This window comes from Hyperolius riggenbachi, chromosome 9, assembly GCF_040937935.1.
Source record: "Hyperolius riggenbachi isolate aHypRig1 chromosome 9, aHypRig1.pri, whole genome shotgun sequence".
Classification (NCBI taxonomy): Eukaryota; Metazoa; Chordata; class Amphibia; order Anura; family Hyperoliidae; genus Hyperolius; species Hyperolius riggenbachi.
In genome coordinates this window covers 239,744,501-239,771,890 of record NC_090654.1, presented here as the reverse complement: position 1 = coordinate 239,771,890, position 27,390 = coordinate 239,744,501, and the positions used below count along the sequence as shown (strand labels likewise).

The window sequence follows — 27,390 nt, the reverse complement described above, 5'->3', positions numbered from 1 at the left end:
TAGCTGAGCCCGATCAGGTCCACTTTACTGCGTAGGCATGAGTTTGTTACAGGTTTTCTTTATTAGTTACAATTCACAGTCATAGTTATTTGCCTCTTTTAAGACTCATGATTTGTCTGGAGTTCCTGGCTAGTCAAGTTTAGGGGACCCAGCAGGAAACCTCACAATGTGATTGGGTGGACAGCACCCTCTCCAACTGCTGGGTTTCAGACAGGTTGTATTAAACTACGCCCACACTATTTGGGCGGGAAGGGCAATTTCATAGACATGGGGTGTATGTTTCAAATAACTCCAGAAATGTTTCCATCACACTCAGAGCACTACAAGCAGAGCAGGATCATCCACCAGGCAACCTAGGCAGGTGCTTGGGGCCTAGTGGGTGTCAAGGGGCCAATCTCTGCACTTCAGTTTACCAAAAAGACCATAAGGCGGCTTCAAATCTACTACCTTGCCAGGGGCTCCATTACATCTTAATCCATCCCTGGCTACAAGTACGAAGTCTTAACACTATATCATAGCTGTTCCCAAATCCTCAAATCGATAACTCAGAAAAAAAGTGAAAGTGCTATTTGGCCATATGTACGTAGCACAACTTTCCTATATTTATTATAAATCATGCTAAACATTATCAATCAAAGTCAAAGGACCAGTATTGTGAAATATTATACATATAAAATGTTCATTTGTCACAGAGTAAAATGCACTATCAATTTATTTCTTATGTTCCAGTCATTTATAGCGTGTAGTAAAAAAAAAAAATCGGTCAGGTTTTGGACTACTCCATCACCTCATGGGGGATTCTCTGGGTTTTCTTTATTTTCAAAAGCTTTAATATCAGCGCGGGGGGCAGAAGCAGTGGGCGATCATGGGCCACAAACAATTGCACTGTCTAGCTCATTGGTATGGTCGATGCTCAATAGATTTCTTGACTTTGCAGTGTGGTGTGGGAAACGATCACTATTCAGTTGAATACCAGTTGGAGTAAGCGATTGGCTTGGCACATCAGACTGTAACCAACCCGTGTTTACCTGGCCTAAAGTTCATGGGAGGAGCCACATACCACACAAACATTCATAAGCAATCTGATTGGCCTCACCATTAGAATAACATTCTAAAATTTAGGCTGCTTTCACAGTGGGATGTTACAGGCGCACGTTAGAGCAGCCTGTAACGCAGCCCATCGCACAGTAATGAAAAATCAATGGGCTGTTCACAGTGCCCACGTTGCGTTACATTGTAACGCTAGACGTCAAGAGAAAGTACTGCATGCAGTACTAAGCCGTGTTAGACTGCTTTCACATGCTCAGTAATGTTGGGGAGGAGGGGAGAGAGGCCAGGCACATGGCTAATTAATATTCACTGCACTTTGTGACGTGCAGTGTTTACTTCCTGGAGCGGCCGCTTTGTGCTGCGATTGGCTGGCGGGACCACGTGATGCCACATGCGTCACAAAGTAAACATCACGGACACCATAGTGAGCTGCACAACGCGGCTCACTCGGACGTCCACATCCAACACCACCAGGCATTGCGTTAGGGGCACGTTATGCGACCATAACGTCCCCTAAAAGGCAACGTCCTGGTGGGAAAGTAGCCTAAAAGTGGAACACTGGGTATTTACAGATAGCTTGAACTACTTTAGAGTGTATAAAATAATTCCAAAATCACCTCCTCCTTTTCTGTTTTAAAGTGGACGTGAACTCTAAGGTAATTTGCATTGTTTAAAAGTAAATGAATGTAAGCCTCTATGCCCCTCTCACTTCAGGTGTGCTGTAAAGTGGACCTAAACTCTTGCACAAGGCTGAAGGAAAACGTATAAAAATGCACCCGCTATGTATTTAGAGAGTTTAGTCTGTCTTACTCCCCCTCATCTGTGACTAATCACAACTGTAATTTGATATCCCAGCTATGTCAGCTGGCTGCCTTGGCTGAGCAACTAAATTGAAAAAAAAAACGGTGGTTAACCCTATGTCTGCATTCATGAAAGCAGGACGTAAACATACTGCAGATTAATTGCAGGATTTGTATCAGCTGTAACAAATAAATGTTTTTTGAAAAGGTTATTATGCTGTTGCGTATCTTTTAGAACAGAGAGGAAGTTCTGAGTTCAGGTCCGCTTTAAGGACACAGAAAACAATAAAACTGAGTGATCTTTCAACACTCACCTCACCAGTTCTGTTCAAATCTAAAAAAGAAAGTTGAGCCTGGACATACTGGGGCGCTAGTCTACTTGAGGTGACAAAGCGGGAAACCTCATAGGGAACAGTTAGTTCTCCAATCATATACATAGCACCCTCTACATGAAGCGTTGTGAATGGCTGAATAGTGTGGGCGTACTTTACTACAACCTATCTGAAACTCTACAAATTGAAGTGTTAAAATTGGCTGAATAGTGCAAGTGTAGTTATTCCTACAACCTAGAGCAGGGATCCCCAAACTTTCGGTCGCGGACCGGGTCAACATACTTCAGACTGCTGGGGGGCCGAAACACACATAAAATGATGCTGAAAAACATTACATTTAATCTAGGTATTGATTTCCCCCAATCATGTACGGAGGAGAACTCCCAGCAGCAGCCATTCAGTTGTGCAGCGCCCGAACAATGTTTTTGTGCACCAGACAGTGAAGCATACCCAGGTGACAACCTGCCGTCCAATTGGACAGCAGTGTCACCTGGTGCAGAATGGGATTGGAAGCCAGCAAATTACTGCTCACTGGTTTCTGCAGTATGTGGATGGGTGATGCCAGCACTGCTATTCTATATTCGGGCTGTCAATATTTAAAAGGTGCAGTGGGCCGACATCTATAAGTTATACATTTTGTGTTTGGGGGCCAGTGAAAAAGCCTCAGGGGGCCGTAGTTTGACGACCACTGACCTAGAGGGTACTGACCACCCAATAACATTAGTGGAATTTCCCTATAAAGTTTCCCACTGGTTCACCTCAAGTAGACTACTGCCCATTCTGGTCGAAAGGAATTTGACTAAGCAATTAAATCATGTCTAGAGTAACAGTTTATATGGTCAATGTGGTATTACCTGGTGTGCCCTCCATTAGGGCGAGTCTGACAGCAGGATACTTGTTGGCTGTGAGAGCTGGGGGCACATAGGCCGGATCCCGCTGTTTTATAGTGAAGTCTGACAGCGGCGCAGGAATCTCTCGCACTCTCTTTACTGATATCTGGACTGTGCTTCTCTCCCTGTCCTGTACTGCCTCCCCTGGGGAGCTCTGTCTCATAGACCCCTGGGAGAGACCCATCTGACTAGAGACTTCCGATCTTTGAGAAGCCTCATGACCTCCTCCCATCGAGACTAATCTTTCAGGGTTACCCATTATCACCTGGCCATTCTTTTGTGATTCCTGACAGATATCACCATGTCTATTATCCAATCTTGACTGAAGAGGAAACTCCAGATCTCCTCTAAATGCCATCCTATGAGGTGCATGCTCTTTTTCTTCTGGGTTTTTCAGTGTGGACCCCTTGATGTTCTCTCTCTGTCTATGCTCTGTTCTCCATCTAGAGATCCCAGAGAAGGAAGGACTATCTTGGTGCCTTGCAGCCACCATCCCAGTATCCAGGACATCCATTACTCCATAGCGGTGGTCATCTCTCTGCAGCTCCCTGCCAGCTGAATGAGGTCTGCTACCCCCATGCTTCAGAGAGCCAGTCATCTGGACGCTGGTGGATCGAATCAGCACATCACTGGCAGTAGTGCTGGCCATTGAATCCAAGCTGATGTCTGATCCTTCTTCCAGCATTCTGCTTGTCCCCCGCACATAGGATGGGGCAGAGCAATATCAGACTCCCCTATCTGCTGACAGTCCCCGCTACTCGGCTACCAATGACAACTAGTAGGAAGCCTGAAAGCATCCAGTGCTCGCTGGTGCCAGCAAAGAAAATATCTAGTCACAAAACTTGTCAAACGTGTCCTCAGTGCTGTCTGTGATGACGCGCATCTGGCAGCCATGTTTGCGAAGACCAAAGGAAGTTTGGAGTATGAAAATATCATACATAAAATGGCCCTCGCGTCAGAGACAAAAAAATTGCAAAGGTTACGACCTCTAGTGCATAGAACGTTGGTTGCTAGCCGCTGAGACAAGCTCTCATAACGGTTATGCGGTCCGGCTGCCAATTCCTTCCGTGCGGAAACAGTATACCCATCGGTTACAGATGAATATGTGTAATGATATGAGATCTATTTTACAATATTCAGTGTAAATACACTACTAGCCCATGGCCACTAGATTCGACCATCAGTTAATTCCTCTCTGATCGAATCAGAGAAGGATCTATTATGCTATATATACACCAGGCAATTTTCCAACGAGATTGACGGATCGATTATTTCCAGCTTGTCCAAACTGCTTCCGGAAAAGGATCGATCTTGTGCAATACTGACCTCAACATTAATCTGGATCGGAAGCAGACCTGACATGCTGAAAACGATTGATTGTTGCGTCAATCTCAATGGAAAATTGCATGGTGTGTATACAGCATAATAGACCCTTCTCTACATTTCTTTTCAATTCATGAATTACAATCAATTGTTTTGATTGATTGTAACGTGAAAAATCGGAACAGTGCATCACTCACGCGTTCAATTCTTTCCCCAATGATGAAAAAAAAAATGATTGAAGCCTGAAAAAGACTGCTTGGGTTGTCCATAAACCGAGAAATTAACAATTTACCCTACATAATTCAATGTTCATAAACAGGATCAGAAAAATCCACCACTCCCGATCTTCTATTATAAAAGAAAAAAGAAGGTAAGTTCAACTCTTCAACTCAACCAGCTGCAAAATCTTAAAAAGTTGCAAAAATCTTTCACCACATAGGCACCGATTAATCAATTGTGTATAGACAATCATTTGAGGGAACACTCTCAGGAACTGTATGGATGTATGAAGTTTCCAAGGGGTGGTTTATAGTGTAGCACAGGCGTTGCCTGGAAACTGTGAGTAAATCTATCTGCTGATTCCAGCGTCACGATTCAGTGAAGAAGAACAACAGGATTCAATTACTAAAAATGCATAAAAAAATAAAATCGGAAAATACTAAAGGTAAAAAGAGGAGTGCATCGGAAGAGGATAGATTCCATTCACAATAGACGTTTTTCGTGTGAGAGTAGCGGAAGAGGGAAGTGGCCTGTGTGAGGAATGTGCAGCAGTGTAATGCTTCCCCCCGCTCACGTGTTCCTGCAGCAGGACAAGGAGAGCTGAGAGGTGCTGGAGGAGGTCAGTGGATGGGCTGGGTGGTTTATTTTCTGAGGGAGACTGAAATATATACATATGTGCTTTACAGCACTGGCACACATATCAGGTGTGTGTCTGTCGCATGACAACTATTAAAAAAACATGATTATACAATTTTAGGTTGGCCATGGACCATACAATCTCACTGTCCATTCTAGGCAGGCTATACCCCTATATAACCTGATTGTACGAGGATAGGTAGGCCGTAAGCCATGCAACTTAATTGTACAATTGTTGTTAGGCCACACACACTGAACAACTTTGATTGTGCAATCCTCTAAAGGTCATACACCCTGTTTGTGCGACTTTAAAGTGGCCATTAATGGTACAATAGGGGCGATCATTCGACCAGATTTTTACGATTGAACTGTACAGAAAATGACACAGTATGTGGAGAATTTGACGTTAAAAGTTTCTATGGTTCATCGGAATACAGAAGTTTGTCTATTGGAATTTTACGATCGTATTAGAAGAAAGTGGCCTATTGATCCATTTATGAAAACAATTCATAATTACCTTCTTATTACTTATGATCTTACAAATTTGACTGAATGGTTGCATCTGAGGAAAATCTTGTATTATTAATGGGCACCTTTCGTCTCGAAATGCAGTGTGTTATGCTTTATACTACAATATACTGCCAGCATGCATTGCAATACTGACCCCAGTCATTTGTACCAAGTGTCAGCTCTGCATTACCCACTAAAATATTTACTTCTGCATGGTAATGCATTGCAAAACAAAATTCTTTCAATAGGGGGTGGGGTAGGAGTGGTGGTCACTCAATGTACCTAGCATTGCATTGTGCACTGCTTTGGTTTAATCAGTTTGCAATAGTTTCCTGCTGATATCTATGTACATGTGCAGTGTGTGTTAGGAATCAATAGCTCTCTGAGGGACCAGTGGTTTTGCCATGTCGGGTGGCAATCGAGGGGTGTATGGCTAGCTTGTGGCATTCCAGGAAAGTCTTGTTTTCCTTCCGTCTGGCTGAGTTTTCTATCACAGTGTATCCTCTAAGGCAGGGGTCAGGAACCTTTTTTGGCTTAGAGAGCCATAAACGCCACGTATTTTAAAATGTAATTTTGCGAGAGCCATACAATATGGTTCAAAGTGGGACAGTGCGCATGCGCAGTAGAGGGTCCTGTTGCCATGGTGATGTGTATTCAGTTTATCCGCTGGGCAGCAGAAGGTGTCAGATACATCTTGAGCTTCTCTTGGGTTTCAGCAATTTCCCGGAGAGCCAAACAAGAGAAATACCGACATAGGCCTAGTGCACACCAAAACCCGTTAGCAGATCCGCAAAATGCTAGCAGATTTTGAAACGCTTTTTCTTCTTTTTCTGCAGCGTTTCATCTAGCGGTTTTGTGTAGCGGTTTTGGTATAGTAGATTTCATGTATTGTTACAGTAAAGCTGTTACTGAACAGCTACTGTAACAAAAAACGCCTGGCAAACCGCTCTGAAGTGCCGTTTTTCAGAGCGGTTTGCGTTTTTCCTATACTTAACATTGAGGCAGAAACGCATCCGCAATCCAAAATCTGCAGCAGCCCGGGAGTATGCGTTTCTGCAAAACTCCTCCCGCTCTGGTGTGCACCAGCCCATTGAAATACATTACCCTAGCAGATCCGCACCCGCAAGCGGATCGCAAACTGCAGCCGAACCGCTCTGGTGTGCACTAGGCCTAAGAGCTTGTACAATTAGCTAGCTGACTTGGGGATTGATTCACTTTGTAGGACGAGATCCCCCACACTTTGTCCCAAAGGCTGACTGTCAAGTGACAGGCAGCCTACTAGGCCAATCAAAGTGCGGAGATCTCGTCCTACAAAGTCACTAAACCTGACAGGGTCCAGAGTGGGACAGTTGGAGCAGCTGTTCGTTTTGGGGGTAACGTGAGTAAGTTAGTAGTGCATGCTACAGCAGTAGCATGCCTACTTTGAAAATGTTATTTGTTCTCTCACACTAAGCTGTGCTGCTTGCACAGTGTAGCTTAGTGAATCAACCCCTACTGATTTTGTATGTGAGCCAGATGTAACCATCAAAAGAGCCACATCTGGCTCCCGAGCCATAAGTTCCCTACCCCTGCTCTAAGGGCTAGTACACACCAAAAGCTATTCTGAGCATTTTGAAGAGCTAGTGATTTGAAAAGTGCTTGACTAATGCATTTCTACGGGCTAGTACATACCAGAGCGATGTGATATTTTTTTTTTTTTTCTCTCAATTGTAAACGCGGGTCCTGCAGCATTTTGGGGGCGATTGCGCTTTCTATGTTATGTATAGTAAAAGTGAAAAATCGCTTATAAAAAGCCCTGCACATAGCCATTTTCCTAGCATCTTTTTGCCAAAAGCTGATTACTTCCAGGTCATATCTGTTGCAGTTTCTAAAGATTACAGTGATAAAGCCTGACGTTACAATGTGCTGTGCAGGCAACATTGCACCTTTCTCAAGACAAGACAAATAACATTTATATTGCGCTTTTCTCCTGGTGGACTCAAAGCGCCAGAGCTGCAGCCACTAGGACTCTATAGGCAGTAGCAGTGTTAGGGAGACTTGCCTAAGGTCTCCTACTGCTGTAGCATGCACTACTAACTTACTCACGTTACCCCCAAAACGAACAGCTGCTCCAACTGTCCCACTCTGGACCCTGTCAGGTCCAGTGACTTTGTAGGACGAGATCTCCGCACTTTGATTGGCCTAGTAGGCTGCCTGTCACTTGACAGTCAGCCTTTGGGACAAAGTGTGGGGGATCTCGTGCTGGCTTACTGAACAGGCAGATTGCCTTTAGTAAAAACAAGGAACACCAAGAGGCCAGAGGTGCCTGGCTCTTCTACTGACCACATATGCTATTGCTCCGTTGTTATTGCCTGATGAAGAGGGATCAAACCTGCGAAACGCGTTGCATATTTGGAGTTCATATATAAAATATATTGACTGTGTTTACTACAGTCGTTGTGTGTCTACTTGGAGGAGGTAAGTCCACCACTACCTCCTCTATTTACCAAATCTTTGGTTTTTAAGCTCATTTAGCTTCCTTTTATCCTTTTGGCGCCTCTGTTCTCCTGCATAAGATTGCCTTTAGTGTAGGTGGGTCAAACTCAAATAAAAAGTGGGACAAAACTGAACACTTGAACCAATTCACGGGCCAACCTTGATGTCTAGTTCTGTGGGGTCTAATGCCCTCCTCCCTCCCCTATACAGTTCCCTGGTGTCTGGTGGCCATCCTTTCTTCCATATACAGTTCCTTGGTGTCTAGTGGCCGTCCTTCATTCCATATACAGTTCCTTGGTGTCTAGTGGCCTCCCTCCCTCCTCTATACAGTTCCCTGATGTCTAGTGGCCTCCCTCCCTCCTCTATACAGTTCCCTGATGTCTAGTGGCCTCCCTCCCTCCTCTATACAGTTCCCTGATGTCTAGTGGCCTCCCTCCCTCCTCTATACAGTTCCCTGGTGTCTAGTGGCCTCCCTCCCTCCTCTATACAGTTCCCTGGTGTCTAGTGGCCTCCCTACCTCCTCTATACAGTCCCCTGGTGTCTAGTGGCCTCCCTACCTCCTCTATACAGTCCCCTGGTGTCTAGTGGCCTCCCTACCTCCTCTATACAGTTCCCTGGTTTCTAGTGCCCCTCCCATACAGGTACCTGGGGTCTAGTGGTCATTCCACCCCTATGCATTTCCACTGTGTCTAGTAGCCCCCTCCCTCCCCTATATAGTTCCTCTGTGTTTAGTGGTCTCCCTTTGCACCCATAAACCAGTGTTGGACTGGGAGGTGGGGAAAAAAAGCTGAGGAAATCAACCTGCTGGCCAAGCAGCAGAAACCCTGTTATAACTCCCAATAGAAACCTGCAGCAAGTCTTCACTGTGAGCAGCAACACATGATTACTGCGGCTTGGCCAGCAAGTGGATTTCCTCAGCTTTTCAAGCTCCCAGACCGACACTGCCCTAAACAGTTCCCTGGTGTCTAGTGACCTTCCCCTATACAGTTCTCTGGTTTCTAGTGCTTCCCTCCTCCCTACTCCATTTGGCTTAACCGACAATTTAGGGCTTCACTTCCAATATAGCTTCCTTGGTGGCCTAGGGTGGGCCAAACATAATGCGGGAAACCAAATTTTATGGCTCTGGGTCAGAGTTTGACTCTTATTTATTTTTTTTTTTTTTAGTGCCATGACCCCAACTCATTCCGGTCAAAACCTACATGTCACCAGGGCTGTGGAGTCGGTACAAAAATCTTCCGACTCCTCAGTTTATGAAATCATGACAACGACTCCAACTCCGGGTAACTAAAATGGCCCCGACTCCGACTCCTTAGTCTAATACAGGTCCTTCTAAAAAAATTAGCATATTGTGATAAAGTTCATTTTTTTCTGTAATGTACTGATAAACATTAGACTTTCATATATTTTAGATTCATTACACACAACCAGGGGCGTAGGAATAGGCCCTGCAGCCCCTGCGCCCGCGGGGGGGCCCGCCCCCCCCCCCTGGGGCCCGCTTGGGGCCGTCTTGTGGGTGCTGGAGGGGTGGCAGCATGAGGGGAAAGCCTTGCCCACAGTCGGCGGGGAGAGGGGTAGTTCCCCCCTCTCCCTCACCTCGGGGCTCTCCCCTCTGCGCTCCCCTCCAGCTCGTAAGTGTCTGTGGGGCTGTGGTGGGCAGCGAGCGGCGGGCAGATACATACCTGCTTCCGTGCGTTCCATCGGAGACTTCTCCCTCTAGCGGCTGACGTCACTTCCGGAAGTGACGTCAGCCGCTAGAGGGAGAAGTCTCCGATGGAACGCACGGAAGCAGGTATGTATCTGCCCGCCGCTCGCTGCCCACCACAGCCCCACAGACACTTACGAGCTGGAGGGGAGCGCAGAGGGGAGAGCCCCGAGGTGAGGGAGAGGGGGGAACTACCCCTCTCCCCGCCGACTGTGGGCAAGGCTTTCCCCTCATGCTGCCACCCCTCCAGCACCCACAAAACGGCCGCGAGCGGGCCCCGGGGGGGGGGGGGCGCTCAGAAAATCTGCAGGGGGGCCCGGTGGGGCCTAGTTACGCCCCTGCACACAACTGAAGTAGTTCAAGCCTTTTATTATTTTAATATTGATGATTTTGGCATACAGCTCATGAAAACCCCAAATTCCTATCTCAAAAAAATAGCATATCATGAAAAGGTTCTCTAAACGAGCTATTAACCTAATCATCTGAATCAACTAATTAACTCTAAACACCTGCAAAAGATTCCTGAGGTTTTTAAAAACTCCCAGCCTGGTTCATTACTCAAAACCGCAATCATGGGTAAGACTGCCAACCTGACTGCTGTCCAGAAAGCCATCATTGACACCCTCAAGCAAGAGGTTAAGACACAGAAAGACATTTCTGAACGATGAGGCTGTTCCCAGAGTGCTGTATCAAGGCACCTCAGTGGGAAGTCTGTGGGAAGGAAAAAGTGTTGCAGAAAACGCTGCACGAGAAGAGGTGACCGGACCCTGAGGAAGATTATGGAGAAGGACGGATTCCAGACATTGGGGACCTGCGGAAGCAGTGGACTGAGTCTGGAGTAGAAACATCCAGAGCCACCGAGTACAGGCGTGTGTAGGAAATGGGCTACAGGTGCCGCATTCCCCAGGTCAAGCCACTTTTGAACCAGAAACAGCGGCAGAAGTGCCTGACCTGGGTTACATAGAAGCAGCACTGGACTGTTGCTCAGTGGTCCAAAGTACTTTTTTCGGATGAAAGCAACTTTTGCATGTCATTCGGAAATCAAGGTGCCAGAGTCTGGAGGAAGACTGGGGAGAGGGAAATGCCAAAATGCCTGAAGTCCAGTGTCAAGTACCCACAGTCAGTGATGGTCTGGGGTGCCATGTCAGCTGCTGGTGTTGGTCCACTGTGTTTTATCAAGGGCAGGGTCAATGCAGCTAGCTATCAGGAGATTTTGGAGCACTTAATGCTTCCAACTGCTAAAAAGCTTTATGGAGATGAAGATTTCACTTTTCAGCACGACCTGGCACCTGCTCACAGTGCCAAAACCACTGGTAAATGGTTTACTGACCATGGTATTACTGTGTTCATTTGGCCTGCCAACTCTCCTGACCTGAACCCATAGAGAATCTGTGGGATATTGTGAAGAGAAAGTTGAGACGCAAGACCCAACACTCTGGATGAGCTTAAAGAGTAACTGTCAGGCTGCAGAAGCTAATTTAAACCTTTATTCTCCTGTGTTAAACAGTTTAGAAGGAAGCCCAAAAGCCATTAGTGAAGATAAAAATCTCAGTTACCTTTAATGTGTGCTTATCAGCAAACTGTTAGACCTAAGCAGGACACAAGCCGCATACTATACTGCAAAGCATTCTGGGGCCCTCCCCTCGGCTGCTAATCGGACGTTACAGCCAGGGCTGTGGAGTCGGAGTCGTGGAGTCGGAGTCGTGGAGTCGGGCAATTTTGGGTGCCTGGAGTCGGAGTCGGGGAAAAAATGCACCGACTCCGACTCCTAATGAATTTGTAACTGTAATTAAAATAGAAAATATGATAAAATGTTCTATTTCTCAGATAATAGTCATTAAAAATAATGTATATATACAGTATATATACAGTAAAAGCTGTGCTTTGTCCACAAAAATGAAATAAACCAATCAAAATTAGTTACTTGTGCTGCTTCAATAAAGCAGTCCCCGTATTTTTAAGGTCAGAAATACATATCTGATTGTGACTGTATATATGATGTGTACACAGGAATCTCTTATATATACTAAATTACATCTATGCTGTAAGAATAAAGCCTGATGTGTAGCCATGTCACTAATAGAGATGGTCAACGGGATGGAAATAATTCCGCATTGATGCTGATTTATGCAAATGTACGCACTCCCTTTGCTGATGAAATCAAATAATTTGATATGTTATTAAAATTTGGTTTGGTGACTACAAATTAAAGGGTAACTGAGACGGATGAAAAGTAAAGTTTTATACATACCTGGGGCTTCCTCCAGCCCCCTTCAGGCTAATCAGTCCCTCGCTGTCCTCCACCACCCGAATCTTCTGCTATGAGTCCTGGTAATTCAGCCAGTCAGCGCAGTCCGGCCGCATGCCGCTCCCACAGCCAGGAACATTCTGCACCTGCGCAATAGTGCTGCACAGGTGTAGTATGCTCCTGGCGGCGGAGTGTGTGCATGCGCACTACGCCTGACTGGCTCAAGTACCTGGACTCATAGCAGAAGATCCAGGTGGTGGAGGAGTACAACGAGGGACTGATTAACCTGAAGGCGGCTGGAGGAAGCCCCAGGTATGTATAAAACTTTAATTTCATCTGTCTCAGGTTTACTTTGTTACACAGTAGTACTATACTCTACATATGCACTCCCCACAGAGCTGCAGGGAATCCACTGAGAATGCTGTGCACATTGAACACAGAGGTGTTGTCTGTTTACAATCTCCTCATTCCCCTGCAGAGTACCTGCACATCATTCTTACATGTACCCACACTTACATTGCCTAGGGCCTGATAGATGTTCTTTGTTCCGGTTTGTACCTTTTACAAGTACTCTTACCAAGGACTAGTTTTAGTCTAAAGGGAATAAATATAGTAGTCTACATATCCTTCTCACTTCAGTTGTCTTGTAAAATTCCTAAGCGTTGGCGGTTAAGAGACGAATTTCATGTTACATACTTTTAATCAACAAAATTGTAATATGCAAATTAGAGGAGTCGGAGTCGTGGAGTCGGAGTCGGTGGAATCCTAAACTGAGGAGTCGGAGTCGGTGGATTTTTGGACCGACTCCACAGCCCTGGTTACAGCAGCTTGTAATCAGTCCAGCGCGTAGCACTGATAAATCTCCGGGCAGAGTACACTGCAGGAGTCAGCTATTGTTCCTAGCCACATGGCTCATTAATATTCACTGCACACTGTGTTATTTAGTACCAGCTTTTCTGTGATCAGGAAGCAGGCAGGACATGACGACACATTTGACAGAAAAACATGGAGCCTGCCATGAGCTGTCAGGAGCATCTATCTCTGCATATACTATATACAAATTCTGTGAAATCCAAACGTGGACAGTGAAATGCATATGTAATGTAAGTACAGCCAATCTTTAGCTACTGATATATGTGTTTATTTTTTCTGAGACCTTATACCTAACAGCTCCTCTTTAAGGCCGCTATCGAAGCATCCTGGGCCTCCATAACACCTGAGCAGTGCCACAGGCTGATTGCCTCCATGCCACGTCGCATTGAAGCAGTCATTTCTGCAAAAGGATTCCCAACCAAGTATTGAGTGCATAACTGAACATAATTATTTGAAGGTTGACTTTTTTTGTTTTAAAAACACTTTTTTCCACTAACCCTCCAGGACAGGTATACATCGAGATTTGGCCCCTCCCAGGAAACAGGAAACATCCACAAGCCTCTCTATAAATAAAAAAATCCGTCAGGTGGTCGGCAGTATGGATATTTCCTGTTCCAGGGACAGGTCTCTCTATACCTGCGCTGCATGTCCTGGAGAGCCTGGGTGGCTAGGGGCTGTTGGCGCGGCGGAACCTAGAGTACGACTAGCTGTGGTGGAGTTGGGGGTGTCCGCTTACCTCTCTGAAGGGCACTGTGGTGTTTTCGGGGGAGAGAGGGCCGCAACTGTGGTTTCTTCCTACATGGCAGGCGCCACCGGCTGGACTGACGAACAGACACGCTGCTGGAGTAGGCGGAGGCTGAAGTGGGCGCAGCGTGCCAGGAGTTAAGATGGTGGACGGAGCACTTCCGCTTCCACGTGTCGTCATTTCCGCCTGCCGGAATTAAGAACCAGCGGCGTTCCTCGCGTCTCTGCACTTGTGCAGGACGCAGTATGGAGGCACAGTCAGCACCAGGATCCGGAGCGAGTCAGGCGGCTCCTCAGGAGTAGGACTGGAAGAGGTAAAAAACACAGGGACACCGGGAGCCCAGTATCGTGTATTATCGTTGTGAGAGATAATTGATTAAAAGTAATAACAATTATACTCACAATTCTGGGTTGCTATCAGGGCAACCACTATTCACGCATGTGGAGAAGTGCCGTTTCCACTCGGCCTTGTCCTGGTCGCTGCTCCCCAAAAAAACTACTACTATAATGAATTACAGTAAGTAAGCCCCCACACGGTGGGGTAATTAAGGTATCAAAAACACTGTAGGAGGCGCCCTTGTATTTTATAATGACTCGTGATCAAATAAATTAGTAAGTGTAGTGTGTCTTACCTGTTATGAAGGCACGTACACACATAAGTCAAAAAATTGGATTTAATTGTAGCACAACGAAGTAGACAACGCGTTTCGCGACCACAAGTCGCTTCCTCAGGTCAAATACAGTGCTGTAGGCTAGAAGTAGTGTAGCATGGGCGCCCATGCTACACTACTTCTAGCCTACAGCACTGTATTTGACCTGAGGAAGCGACTTGTGGTCGCGAAACGCGTTGTCTACTTCGTTGTGCTACAATTAAATCCAATTTTTTGACTTATGTGTGTACGTGCCTTCATAACAGGTAAGACACACTACACTTACTAATTTATTTGATCACGAGTCATTATAAAATACAAGGGCGCCTCCTACAGTGTTTTTGATGGCTCCTCAGGAGGATTTGAGACAGGAATCAAGGGATTCCGGCAAGGTATTTATCACAAACAAACGGTGGTTTATGTGATGCCTATGCTGCAATGCTGCAGAGATATGTTAATGCTGACTGCTGCTAGAGGAACTTTTATGAGTGATAATCTGACTGGGAAAGATTGTATCACTTAGTATGTTTAGTATGCTGATGTTTGTTTGGTATAACTCAGCTTGGAAACTAGTTTAGTGACAGTAGTTTTTTTGGGGGGCTTTGTGTTTTCTTACAGACAACTTCAGCTTCAGGCTCAGGTTCAGCTCCAGCATCAACGGAAGCATCAGAACCTGTTAGGCCTAAAAAACGCTGTCCCTCTTGCAATATAAAACTGCCAGTGTCTTGGAGTAAATTACTATGCCAACAATGTGCAGCTAGAGTATTGAATGAAGAATCTGCAGTGGCTTATAAGGATTTCCTTAAGATGGTTCGGAAGGAAATGTCTGATTCCATGAAAGTTTTTAGGGAATCAATGTCGGCTCAAGCTGTAGTTAATCAACCTCCAATTGTTATTACCCAAGTACCCAGTGGTACTGGAACAATGTTCCCAGCCACCCCAGGGGGACAAACAATATTTCAGCCTATAAATATTGATCAAGCGGCTTCAAATACAAATTTACAACCGCCAGTTATACCTGTGGAACAACCAGGGGCAATTTCTTCTAATCCTATTGATACACCGGTAGAGGGGCCGATGCCAGCTGAGACTGGTCACAGAAAGGCTAGAACTAAGACAAATCGCCCGGTGTTATCTGATTCTGAACCGGAGGAATATTCAGATGATATTTCTGAATGTTATTCTGAGGAGGAGTTATCAGAAAAGGATCAGGATAAACCATCAAAATTCAGATTCTCGGCTAATGAAACAGATGAGCTTTTAAAAGCTATTTATGATTCATTAGGTCTAAAACAAGATTCCCCAGCTTCCATGTCTGCGCACGATGCTTTATACGCAGGTATGGAAGGGTTAAAGCCCATGGTCTTCCCCATTCATCCATCTACAAAACAATTAATTGATAGTCAATGGAAGAACCCAGATAGGAAAGTTTTTCTATCCAGGGGATTAAAAAGAAGATTTCCTTTTGCTGAGGATAATTGCAAACAATGGGATAAATGTCCCAAATTGGATGCAGCCTTCTCACAGGTCCATAAGGAAAACGAACTATCTTTTGAAGATCTAGGATTCCTAAAAGATCAGTCAGATAAGAAAGCAGAATTCGCATTGAAAAAGACATGGTCGGCAATTTGTGCGAATTTTCGTCCAGCTGCCGCAACCACTTGTGTAGGTCGTACATTAGATATGTGGATGCATCAGGTGATGCGCCATATCAAAATGGGATCTAGTAAAGAAACTATTCTTAATTCCTTCACAGTAATGTTTAAAGCTATAAATTTTATAATTGATGCAGCAACGGAGTCAATTCGTTTAACCGCCAGGGCTGCAGCTTTATCTAATGCAGCCAGACGAAATATCTGGATTAAAACCTGGGAAGGTAGTAATGTATCCAAAAGTAAATTATGTACCATTTCCTTTTCGGGGGATTTGTTATTTGGGCCTCAACTAGATGAAATACTAGAAAGGACCTCAGATAAAAAAGAAGGGATTTCCTAAGAAAACCCAATTCAGACCAGGGAAAAGGTTTTTTCGGAAAAACCGTCAAGTCAATAAACCCAGGCCACAAAACAAACGTAAGTCCTGGTCTTTTTCAAGGGAACAGAACAAACCAAACGCTTTGTTTGGGAGTTCAGACCCTTCAACAAAAAAGCAACAGTGACAACGAACTGGCTGTGGGGGGAAGGCTGGCCCTATTTTATCCACAGTGGCAAAAATTTGCAACCAGCCCGTTTATCCTCAGTCTAATACAGTCAGGGTATCACATTGTGTTCCAGCAAAAGCCCCTGACAAGATTTGTAGTGACAAAACGTTTTCAGGCAGTGGAAGAACAGAAGGCTATAAGTTCCATTCTACAAGATATGATTCTAAGGAAGGTAGTCACTTTGGTTCCAATCCTGGAGCAGGGGAGAGGTTTTTACTCGAGGATTTTCCTAGTGAAAAAACCATCGGGGAATTACCGTCTCATTCTAAATCTCAAACCCTTAAATCCATTCATAAAGCATCAGAGATTCAGGATGGAGTCAATTTTTTCTCTCAGAAACCTATTGACTGCCAATTGTTTTATGTTGAGCATAGACCTCAAGGACGCATACTGGCATGTCCCGATTGAGGAGAAATCTCAAAGATTTCTCAGGTTCGCAGTGAAGGAATACTCAGGGATAACCCATTATCAATTCCGTTGCCTCCCTTTTGGCATAAAATCCGCTCCGAGGATTTTTACCAAAGTGATTGCCGAGATAGTAGCAGATCTCCACAGGAAAGGGATCATGATTGTCCCTTACCTGGACGATCTGTTGATATTCGCAGAATCAAAACAAATATTGTTATCTCAGAGAGAGATTGTGGTACAAACTCTCCAGCAAGCAGGATGGATCATAAGTCTGGAGAAATCACAGATGGATCCCACTCAGAAGATACTGTTTTTGGGATTCCTAATAGACTCAATTCACCAAAAGATGTTTCTACCAGAATTGAAAATTGTGAAAATAATACAACAAGTCCAGAGTTTCAGACAGCTAGAGAGGATATCGATCCGAGATGCCATGAGATTATTGGGACTGCTAAATTCAGCAGCTCCAGCAGTCCAGTGGGCGATGAAGCATGCTCGACTATTACAGACATGGATCTTAAAGAACTGGAACAAGTCAATCCAGTCTTTGGATCACTCGATACTAATACCGGAGTCAGTAAAGGAAGACTTACAGTGGTGGGTGAATCCTTGCACACTTACTCAGGGAAAACCTTGGAGTTTTCCAACTCAAATGATCTTAACTACAGACGCAAGTATGTCAGGTTGGGGGGCTCATGTTCAGGACTTCAAAGTACAGGGTCTCTGGCAAAATCATATGCAAGGTCAGTCTTCAAACTACAGAGAGTTGATGGCCGTGAAACTAGCCCTAATAGCAACACAGCACATAGTGGCGGCAAAACATCTTCAAGTAAGAACAGACAATTCCACAGTAGTAGCGTACATAAATCGCCAAGGTGGAACAAAGTCACAGAAATTGATGAATCTTTCACTAGAGATATTGAACTTAGCAGAGCAAAGTCTTTTGTCACTTACAGCAATTCATCTGAAAGGATCGTTGAATACACTAGCAGATCTGCTCAGTCGCAAACAGTTGTCGAACATGGAATGGGAATTAAACCAGGAGGTGTATCGATGGATAACAACAATCTGGGGCAGTCCAAGCATAGATTTGTTTGCCAACAGGGAAAATACCAAATGTCATCAGTTCTATTCCCTGAACACCAGAGACAATCCAACAGCGATAGATGCCTTAGCACAGACATGGGATTTCGAACTGGCGTTTGCTTTTCCACCACTGAATCTTCTACCATTGGTACTGAAAAAGGTAGCAATGTCCAAGATGACATTAATCTTGATTGCGCCAAATTGGCCGAGAAGGTCATGGTATCCCATGCTTCTCAATTTGAAAATAGCGGAACCCGTACTACTTCCATTTCAAGAGAAACTAGTGTCAATTCGGGGGCAAGTTGTTCCACAACTAAACAAATGGAAATTAACAGCTTGGCTACTGAGGAATTAATTTTGAAGAGTTATGGATTATCAAATAAAGTAATAGACACTCTAATTAGAAGTCGTAAGAAAAATACAAGAGCGATATACATGAAATATTGGAAAACCTTTAATCTGTGGAAAGAACAGACAGGTTTTAAGTCAAATGAAATTGCTACCGTACTTGAATTTTTACAAAGTGGGGTTGATAAAAAATTGGCTTTAAGCACTATTAAAGTCCAGATTTCAGCTCTTTCAGTTTTTTTAGACAGGCAGTTGGCTGTGCATCCTTTAATTGCTCGGTTCATCAGGTCGGTAGAAAGGAACAGACCGATTCGGGTTAAGCCATTTCCAAAATGGGACTTATCATTAGTGTTAAAAGCTTTGACCAAACCTCCATTTCAGTTTTCACCAGACATGGACCTACGTTTATTAACGTTTAAAACTATTTTTTTGGTAGCTATTACATCTGCAAGGAGAGTAAGCGAGTTGGAGGCATTATCTTGCAGAGAACCTTACTGTATTTTTTATGATGACAGAGTAGTATTAAGAACTAGCGCAGAATTTATTCCGAAGGTAGGAGACATTTTTTACCGTTCACAAGAAATTGTATTACCAAGTTTCTATCCGATGCCGTCAGATGACAAGGAGGAACAACGACATCATTTGGATGTAAGACAAATGCTATTAGATTATTTACAAAGAATACAAAGTATAAGGAAGACAGAGGCTCTATTTGTAAATTTTACAGGTAAATTAATAGGTCAAAGGGCTTCAAAAAGAACAATAGCAAACTGGATAAAGTTGTGTATTTTGGAAGCGTACAAGGTGATGGAGGCCACGCCTCCTAAGGATCTTAAAGCGCATTCTACCAGAGGGACAGCGACAACTTGGGCCTTCAGAGCTGGTGCTTCCCCTGTGGAAATCTGTAAAGCAGCAACGTGGAAGAATTTGGGGACGTTTATGCGGCACTACAGATTGGATCATATATCGTCGTCTGACCAGGATTTCGGTAGAAAAGTCCTGCAGGCGGTCAGCCCACCCTAAGGTTAGTTTTTTCTTGTTCATCATCTCGATGTATACCTGTCCTGGAGGGTTAGTGGAAAAAACTAAACATTAGCTTACCTGGTAATTTTATTTTAGGTAACCCTCCAGGACAGGTGGGGTAACCCACCCATATATAGGCGTATACTTATAACTGTGTATGATATAATTTACTATAAATATGGATATATATATATTTACATGGTATAAATGGTTAGGTGTCAGGTAGTTGAGACCTGTTTGGTTAGTTTCTTGTATAATACTGCCGACCACCTGACGGATTTTTTTATTTATAGAGAGGCTTGTGGATGTTTCCTGTTTCCTGGGAGGGGCCAAATCTCGATGTATACCTGTCCTGGAGGGTTACCTAAAATAAAATTACCAGGTAAGCTAATGTTTAGTTTTCTTTCATTGGTCGGATGAAATATGCAAATTTTTTGATAGGAATTTGGGTTTTCATTAACTGTATGCCAAAATCATCAATATTAAAACAATAAAAGGCTTGAACTTCTTCAGTTGTGTGTAATGAATCTAAAATATATGAAAGTCTAATGTTTATCAGTACATTACAGAAAATAATGAACTTTATCACAATATGCTAATATTTTGAGAAGGACCTGTATTTAACAGGGCTGTGGATTTTGTACAAAAATCATCCGACTCCTCAGTTTATGAAACCACTACTCCGACTCCGGGTGCCCACAATTGCCCCGACTCCAACTCCGAATCCACAGCCCTGCATGTCACACCATTGTTTTCCCCATAGTAGGCGATGCTTCCTGCGGGTGAGAATATACTGGTCCATGCCTATTCATAACTGCCTCTCTGCCAGTGCGTTGGCTGCTTCAGGTGTTGCCACTTGTGCTCTGCTAATAGCTGCTTGTCTTACTTTTCACAGGTCACTGTTGTAATCTCTAGTAATAATGGCTGCCCAGATTTCAGAGTCGGATCAGATTAAACAGGTATGTTATGGTAAATGGAATAAGCGTTATACTTACATTGCTTAAAGGAATACTGTAGGGGTCGGGGGAAAATGAGTTAAACTTACCCGGGGCTTCTAATGGTCCCCCGCAGACATCCTGCGCATGCGCAGCCACTCACCGATGCTCCAGCCCTGCCTTCGGTTCATTTCTGGAATTTCAGACTTTAAAGTCAGAAAACCACTGCGCCTGCGTTGCTGTGTCCTCGATCCCGCTGATGTCACCAGGAGCGCACAGCGCAGGCCCAGTATGCGCAGCCCTGGGTAAGTTCAACTCATTTTCCCTGACCCCCCCTACAGTATTCCTTTAAAGGACAAATGGACAGAGAGGGATATGGAGAATGATCTCTTTATTTCCTTTTAAACAATGCCAGTTGCCTGACAGTCATGCTGATCAGCAGTGCAGTGAATCACACACCTGGAACAAGCATGCAGGTAATCTAGTCTTATTTTATCAGAAACATCTGATCTGCATGCTTGTTCAGGGTCTATGGCTAAAAGTATTTAGGTGCAGAGGCTCAGGGCAGCCAGGTCATTTGCATTGTTTAAAAGGAAATAAATGTCAGCCTTCATATCCCATTCACTTCAGGTGTTCTTAAAGGTGCTGATCAACAGTACAATTTATAGCAAACATTCATATTGTCGATGAGATCATTTAGATTGAAAGAAAGGATTGTATTTAATCAATGCACACCACTAAAGAGTCCAACTTGGGGTCAAAAGAAGACATGGAACATTTATGCCATGCTTTTCTCCTGGTGAACGTGCCAGAGCTGCAGCCACTCGGGGCGCGCTCCACTGGCACCAGGATCACTAGGGAGCCTTGCCCAAAGACTCCTTATTGTTTTACATACTGGCTTGAGTCAGGATTCAAACCCTTGTCAAAGGGCGGATCGTTCAGGAACAGCCTTATCAGTCCGCCGACAGTGCGTACACACGCACTACGGTCTGCTGAAAACCCGCCCAGCGGGAGGTGCCGATGGACCCGTCGTTGGCTGCTGTCGTGCGTGTACGCACCTTTGGTTCAGGTTTTTTAAATGGATCCGGCAGATTCATTTTTTTAGAGTGTGTGAAGACGGCCGCTATTTTAAACATCTGTGGCTTCGGTTTTGATCTGTGCCAAAAAGCTGAGCCAGGGCCCTTTTCCACCAGCGCGTTTGCGCTGGCTGAATCGCAAAAACTCAAACCGCTAGCGATTTTACAATCGCTACGGTGTGCTTTTTAACATAGGAATCGCGGTAGGTCATTTCCACTACCGCGATTCGTTTTTGCCGGGAACGCGAACGCGCGGCGGAGCGATATTTGCCACGATTTTGCTATGCAGTGCATAGCATAGCAAAATCGCGGCCGCAAAACGTCGGGGAATCGCCGGTTTTGCGATTCAGCAATCGCTAGCGTTCAGCGTGAACGCTAGCGACTGCAGGTGGAAAAGGGCCCCCACAGATACGTTTTTTTTTTTTTAAACAAGTGTTTACACCAGGCTTGTGAACAGACAGACATCAGATGTTATCAGATGATAAGAACAATGGCAGTCTGCTAACACACAATAGAACAATAGCAAATCCCCAACCTGACTCCAGTAAGCTCACAATCAGCAATCACAGGAAACAAACAATGCAGGAAAATAAAAGTGCATACACACGCTGGACTTTTTCAAACTACGGGTCGTCAGACCCGCCCACGAGGTTGTCGTTCTGACGACAATTGCAGGTGAGTACAGGCTGTCGTCAGACTGATCCGTGGCTTCAAAGGTATCTGAGCAGTATTTGAAAAAAAAAATTGTCAAACAAACTTCCCCTTAAGGCCGGCTGAGGCAGCCAATAACGACCAGCTCAACAGATAACTTGTTCAGGCGATACCTTTCTCTCCCGCCTGCTGTGGGATTTCATGTCTGCTGCTCCATCAGCCCTCTGCCTCCCCGCATAGCTACAGAACAAGTTGTCAGTTGTAGAAGCCTTCATCTTCTCGCTCTGCTTTAGATTCCAGCTGGTTATTTTATGTCCCCGGCCATGCGATGCAAGGGGACTACATCTACATTGGCATGCAGTGGGCGGCTGGGGACATATGAAAAACCAGTGCAAACCTTTATATGAGTTTATTGTTTAAAAAAACAAAAACAAAAAAAAACCCCTTCACATGGGCATGAGGCACTATGGTGCAGGCCCCCCTAGGTAATACCTGCTTTATCCTCCACAGCGTACACAGATTAGTACTTCCGCCCGCCCCCCCTCCTTCCCTTAGGGGGCAGTTCATTTGACTTTTTTTTTTAATAATACTGCTCATATCACTTTAAAGGATACCAGATGCAAAAGCATCTGGTAAAAACTAAACCTGTACTGGGCGGGGGGCACAATCAAATACAGCGCCTCCCGTTCACCTCCGTCCCCGGCCGCTCTTCTCTGGTCTGTCCCGTTGTTCTGGGCGACGTCGGCGGCACAGTATGTCCAGGTTTGGAGTCTGAGAAGAGCGGCGGAGGACGGAGGGGAACAGGAGGGGCGGTGAGTATTTCATTATGCCCCCCTACCCAGTACAGGTTTTGTTTTTAACAGATGCTTTAGCATCTGGTATCCTTTAGGGCTCGTTTCCACTATAGCGAATCCGCATGCGGGCACTGCATGCGGATTCGCATAGTCAATGTAAGTGGATGGGGCTGTTTCCACTTGTGCGGCGGCGGGAGCGTTTTTCGTTGTGGCAGAAATCTGCACGGCAGAGCCGTCAGATTTCGCGTGCGGGAGGAATGCGGGCGAATCGCCGCTAATGCATTTAATAGGGAAATCGCCTGCGGCTTTGTCATGCGGATTTCCCCGCGATTTCGCGTGCGATTTCGCATGGTTTGCTATGGAGCTGTACTCAGGCAGTGACATGGTTAAATTCGCCTGGCTCCTTGCCATGCGAAGTCGCATGCGAAATCGCGGCTAAATCCGCATGCAGAAACGCAGCCGCATGCGATTTCTTCTGCGGTGGAATCCAGGCGATTCCGCACCGCAACAGTGGAAACGAGCCCTTAATGGAACTAACAGTTGTGTATAGGAATTCCATAAAGCACAGTGTACTAAGAATAGCTCTGTGATGTGTCACCCCCATGCATTTGCTAGATTTGCCTGTACCTAAAAACCGCTTCGCTGGGCATCCGATCAACCAAGTCTATACAGGGCTTTACAGTATCAGCATTTCACAGCAATGCAACTACTTTTAGCACAGCTTGCAATAATTGTGCCTAAAGTATTTACACCAGAGCAAAGTTTGTTTGTTGCTATGACTGCATTAACACTGCTATAACCATATTAATCATCCACAGTTTAAAGAGTTTCTTGGAACGTATAACAAGCTGACAGAAAACTGCTTCATGGATTGTGTGAGAGATTTCACCACACGAGACGTGCAGAAGGAAGAGGTAGGTGCAGGTTTTGTAATTCCATCCCCCCCCCCCCCCCCCCCCAAGGACAGTAAAGCTGCATCTAAAACATGCCCTGTGATTTCTAGCACATTGCTGTAATTTCCACATGCAATTATATCATCACACTTGGCTGGCAGTGGGCATCTACCTCCCAAACGGCACCAAGAAATAGTATCAGTCTGGTGGGTGTGGCATCGGAGATGGAGGGGCAGTCTGACAGCATAGTCACATGGAAGGCCAGGGCCAGCACAGTACTTAAAGCGGACCTGAACTCAGAACTCCTCTCTGCTCTCAAAGATACACAACAGCATAATAACATTTAAACAAAAATATCTTTGTTACAGCTGATACAAATCCTAAAATAAATCTGTAGTTTCTACTTCCTGATTCATGTAAGCAAACATTGTATACAGCCTGTGCTTTCAAATGGGCTTATCTGCCATGGCAGTCATGTGACACAGGGAGAGGATCAAATTACAACTAGTGATTAGACTCAATTTAGGGGGGATTACACAGGCTAAACTCTTTAAATACATACAAGGTGCATTTTTGTTATGTTTTCCTTGTGTCCAGTGCAAGAGTTCAGATCCACTTTAAAGAAAACCTGTAACATCAGAAAGTTCCCCTGGGGGGTACTCACCTCGGGAGGGGGAAGCCTCAGGGTCCCAATGAGGCTTCCCACGCCGTCCTCCGTCCCTCGGGGGTCTCGCTGCAGCCCTCCGAACATCAGCGATGTAAATATTTACCTTCCCGGCTCCTGTGGAGGCGCTGTGGCGGCTCTGCTTAGAAATAGGCGGAAATACCTGATCGCTGTCGGGTCTGCTCTACTGCGCAGGCGCCTGTGCAGTAGAGCGGACCAGACTGAGATTGGGTATTTTTGTCTACTTCGGAGCCGAAAGCCGCAACAGTTCCCTGCTGGAGCCTGGAGAGGTAAATATTGAACAAGCTGACAGATTTGTCGGGCCGCTGTTCGGAGGGCTGCAGCGAGGTACGGAGGACGGCGTGGGAAGCCTCATTGGGACCCTGAGGCTTCCCCCTCCCGAGTTGAGTACTCCCGAGGGGAACTTTTTGATGTTACAGGTTCTCTTTAACCTCCCTGGCGTTCTATTAAGATCGCCAGGGAGGCTGCGGGAGGGTTTTTTTTAAATAAAAAAAAAAAACTGTTTCATGCAGCCAACTGAAAGTTGGCTGCATAAAAGCCCACTAGAGGGCGCTCCGGAGGCGTTCTTCCGATCGCCTCCGGCGCCCAGAATAAACAAGGAAGGCCGCAATGAGCAGCCTTCCTTGTTTTGCTTACATCGTCGCCATAGCGACGAGCGGAGTGACGTCATGGACGTCAGCCGCCTCCGATCCAGCCCTTAGCGCTGGCCGGAACTTTTGTTCCGGCTGCGCAGGGCTCAGGCGGCTGGGGGGACCCTCTTTCGCCGCTGCTCGCGGCGGATCGCCGCAGAGCGGCGGCGATCAGGCAGCACACGCGGCTGGCAAAGTGCCGACTGCGTGTGCTACTTTTTATTTTGTAAAAATCGGCCCAGCAGGGCCTGAGCGGCGACCTCCGGTGGTGATGGACGGATATATTCGTCCATACCGCTGAGGAGGTTAAAGCACACCTAAAGTGGAGGGGGGAAGAGTTGATTTTTATTTACCTGGGGCTTCTTCCAGCCCCCATAGTCTTCGAGGTCCTTCCCCTCCATTGTATGCTAGTGCATATTAATATGGGAGACATCTACTTGTAATACAGTGTTGTAGTATGTGTATCTGTTTAAGTTTGTTTCATGATGGTGGTCCTTGAATTTCTGCTTATTTTTATCAGATTGTACATCAGTCAGATATAAAGATTGGCTCGTGTGTTCAGTCAATTTTATCACCTCCATGTAGTATGAGCCCAAACCATTTTAAATTCTATGAACAAATTGTGTAGGTGAGCTGGAAATGGTAAAATTGACCAATCATTGGACAATCAAATTTGGATGTGTGTACAGTGCTTGAGACCAAAGAACAGCTCTGAATTAAAGGACATCTGAAGTGAGAGTGATATGGAGTCTGACATATTTATTTCCTTTTAGGGCAGGCAGAGACTGCAGAGCGCTTTTGGTTCAGCGTTCAATTGTAAAACCCACTCCCATTGACTTGCCTTAAAATTGCAGCAAACTTGTTGTGATTGCGATTATTGGAAAAATTGCAATTGTGTCAATTTTTTCTGCCGTTTTAATGCAAATAAATAAGACCTTTAAAGAGAACCAGAGATGAAGCACCCTCTTGTATTTTACCTTATAAATCAGTGGGAACATGACAGTAAACGCCTAATCTGCTCTTTGTTTCATTGTTCTCTGTTTAATCTGACTGTTATCACCTCTGATAAGAATCCCTGACTGAGCACTCAGTCTAGCTTTGCTGCGGAAAGATTATAGCTGAGTCTGTCTTCTCTGGTGTATTTTCAAGCCCCAGCCTGCCCCCTTGTGGCTCTGCTATAATGACTCAGCTATAATTATTCCCTGCAAAGCCAGACTGAATGCTCAGTCCGGGATTCTTATCACAGCTGATAACAGACACTTTTAGCCGTGAGGATGAAACAGAGAGCATGGTAAGAGTTTTCTCTAATGTTCTTACTGATATATATGGTAAAATACACAAGGGTGTTTCGTCTCTGGTTCCCTTTAACAATACCAGTTGCCTTGCTGTCCTGCTGATCACCTGTCTCTAATACTTTGAGCCATAGCCCCTGAACAAGCATGCAGACCAGATTTTGACTTAATTTGCTGCATGCTTGTTTCAGATTTGTGATTCTACACATGCATCAGTGACGCTACTGATGCATGGAAGATCAGCCGGCTAGCTAGACTTTATGATGGATAAATGTCCCTGTGACACCTCTTACTTGTCCATGCAGATGTCACATCCTGTGCTCCTTTATCCTTAGATCACCTGTTCTGAGAACTGCCTGCAGAAGTACTTGAAAATGACACAGAGGATATCCATGAGATTCCAGGAGTACCACATACAACAGAACGAGGCTCTGGCAGCCAAAGCTGGACTTCTTGGCCAACCCCGGTGACAGTGACGGAAATGCTCCTCAGGGTTCTACCGTCCCAGCAGAGCGTGCCGTGCCGAAGGACCATAGCGGAGAGTTATGGGAGCGCCGATCCCCAGCCGAGCGGAAGACCTCAACACTTCAATGCCGAGGAGTATTGAAATCAACAGACTGGTCATTTCACTGTGGATGCGGCTAGAGGAACTGCAGTATCAAATGTGTAATCATTACAGATTCTTCATGAATAAAATGCTGCCGAGGCAGAGAGGAAAACTCAATGCCAGCATCTTGATTGTTAGGGCCTCATTTACTAAACCAGAGGTGCCCACACTTTTTCAGCTTGTCAGCTAATTTTAAAAATTAGCAAGTCAAAATGATCTACCCATGTAGAATTTTAGGAGCACATTTGTATATACAGAATGGAAACTGTAGTTGGGTCAGGATCTACGTTGAAGTCCTTTGCGATCTACCG

At 45.2% G+C, this 27,390-nt stretch overlaps 2 protein-coding genes across 4 annotated transcripts in view; one reads left to right on the top strand and one right to left on the bottom strand.

The window, feature by feature from the left end:
• KIAA0586 (KIAA0586 ortholog) overlaps positions 1-4,284 on the bottom strand; it is a 204,864-nt gene extending 200,580 nt beyond the window's left edge. Inside the window, exon 1 of the mRNA XM_068254201.1 lies at positions 3,037-4,284. Coding sequence (XP_068110302.1) covers positions 3,037-3,757 — 721 coding nt within the window. The 5' untranslated portion in view covers positions 3,758-4,284. The remainder of the gene's footprint in view (positions 1-3,036) is intronic.
• On the top strand, positions 4,137-27,204 carry TIMM9 (translocase of inner mitochondrial membrane 9). Of its 3 annotated transcripts, none has more exons than XM_068254204.1 (4): positions 4,137-4,765; positions 20,413-20,476; positions 23,792-23,887; positions 26,808-27,204. In XM_068254204.1, exons 2-4 carry the CDS (start codon positions 20,438-20,440, stop codon positions 26,940-26,942), a joined length of 270 nt encoding a protein of 89 aa, XP_068110305.1. In that variant the 5' UTR covers positions 4,137-4,765; positions 20,413-20,437; the 3' UTR covers positions 26,943-27,204. The 3 variants fall into 3 exon arrangements, with proteins under 3 accessions (XP_068110305.1, XP_068110304.1, XP_068110303.1); XM_068254203.1 differs by lacking the exon at positions 4,137-4,765 and adding an exon at positions 4,956-5,059; XM_068254202.1 differs by lacking the exon at positions 4,137-4,765 and adding an exon at positions 5,070-5,233.
• Positions 27,205-27,390: the final 186 nt, after the last annotated feature.

Bases quoted from the DNA above. Each gene is read 5' to 3' on its own strand.
- TIMM9 (XM_068254204.1), top strand. From the start codon at position 20,438: ATGGCTGCCCAGATTTCAGAGTCGGATCAGATTAAACAG. The intron at 20,477-23,791 runs GTATGTTATGGT...AATCATCCACAG, and splicing joins AGTCGGATCAGATTAAACAG to TTTAAAGAGTTTCTTGGAAC. The intron at 23,888-26,807 runs GTAGGTGCAGGT...CTTTATCCTTAG, and splicing joins GAGACGTGCAGAAGGAAGAG to ATCACCTGTTCTGAGAACTG.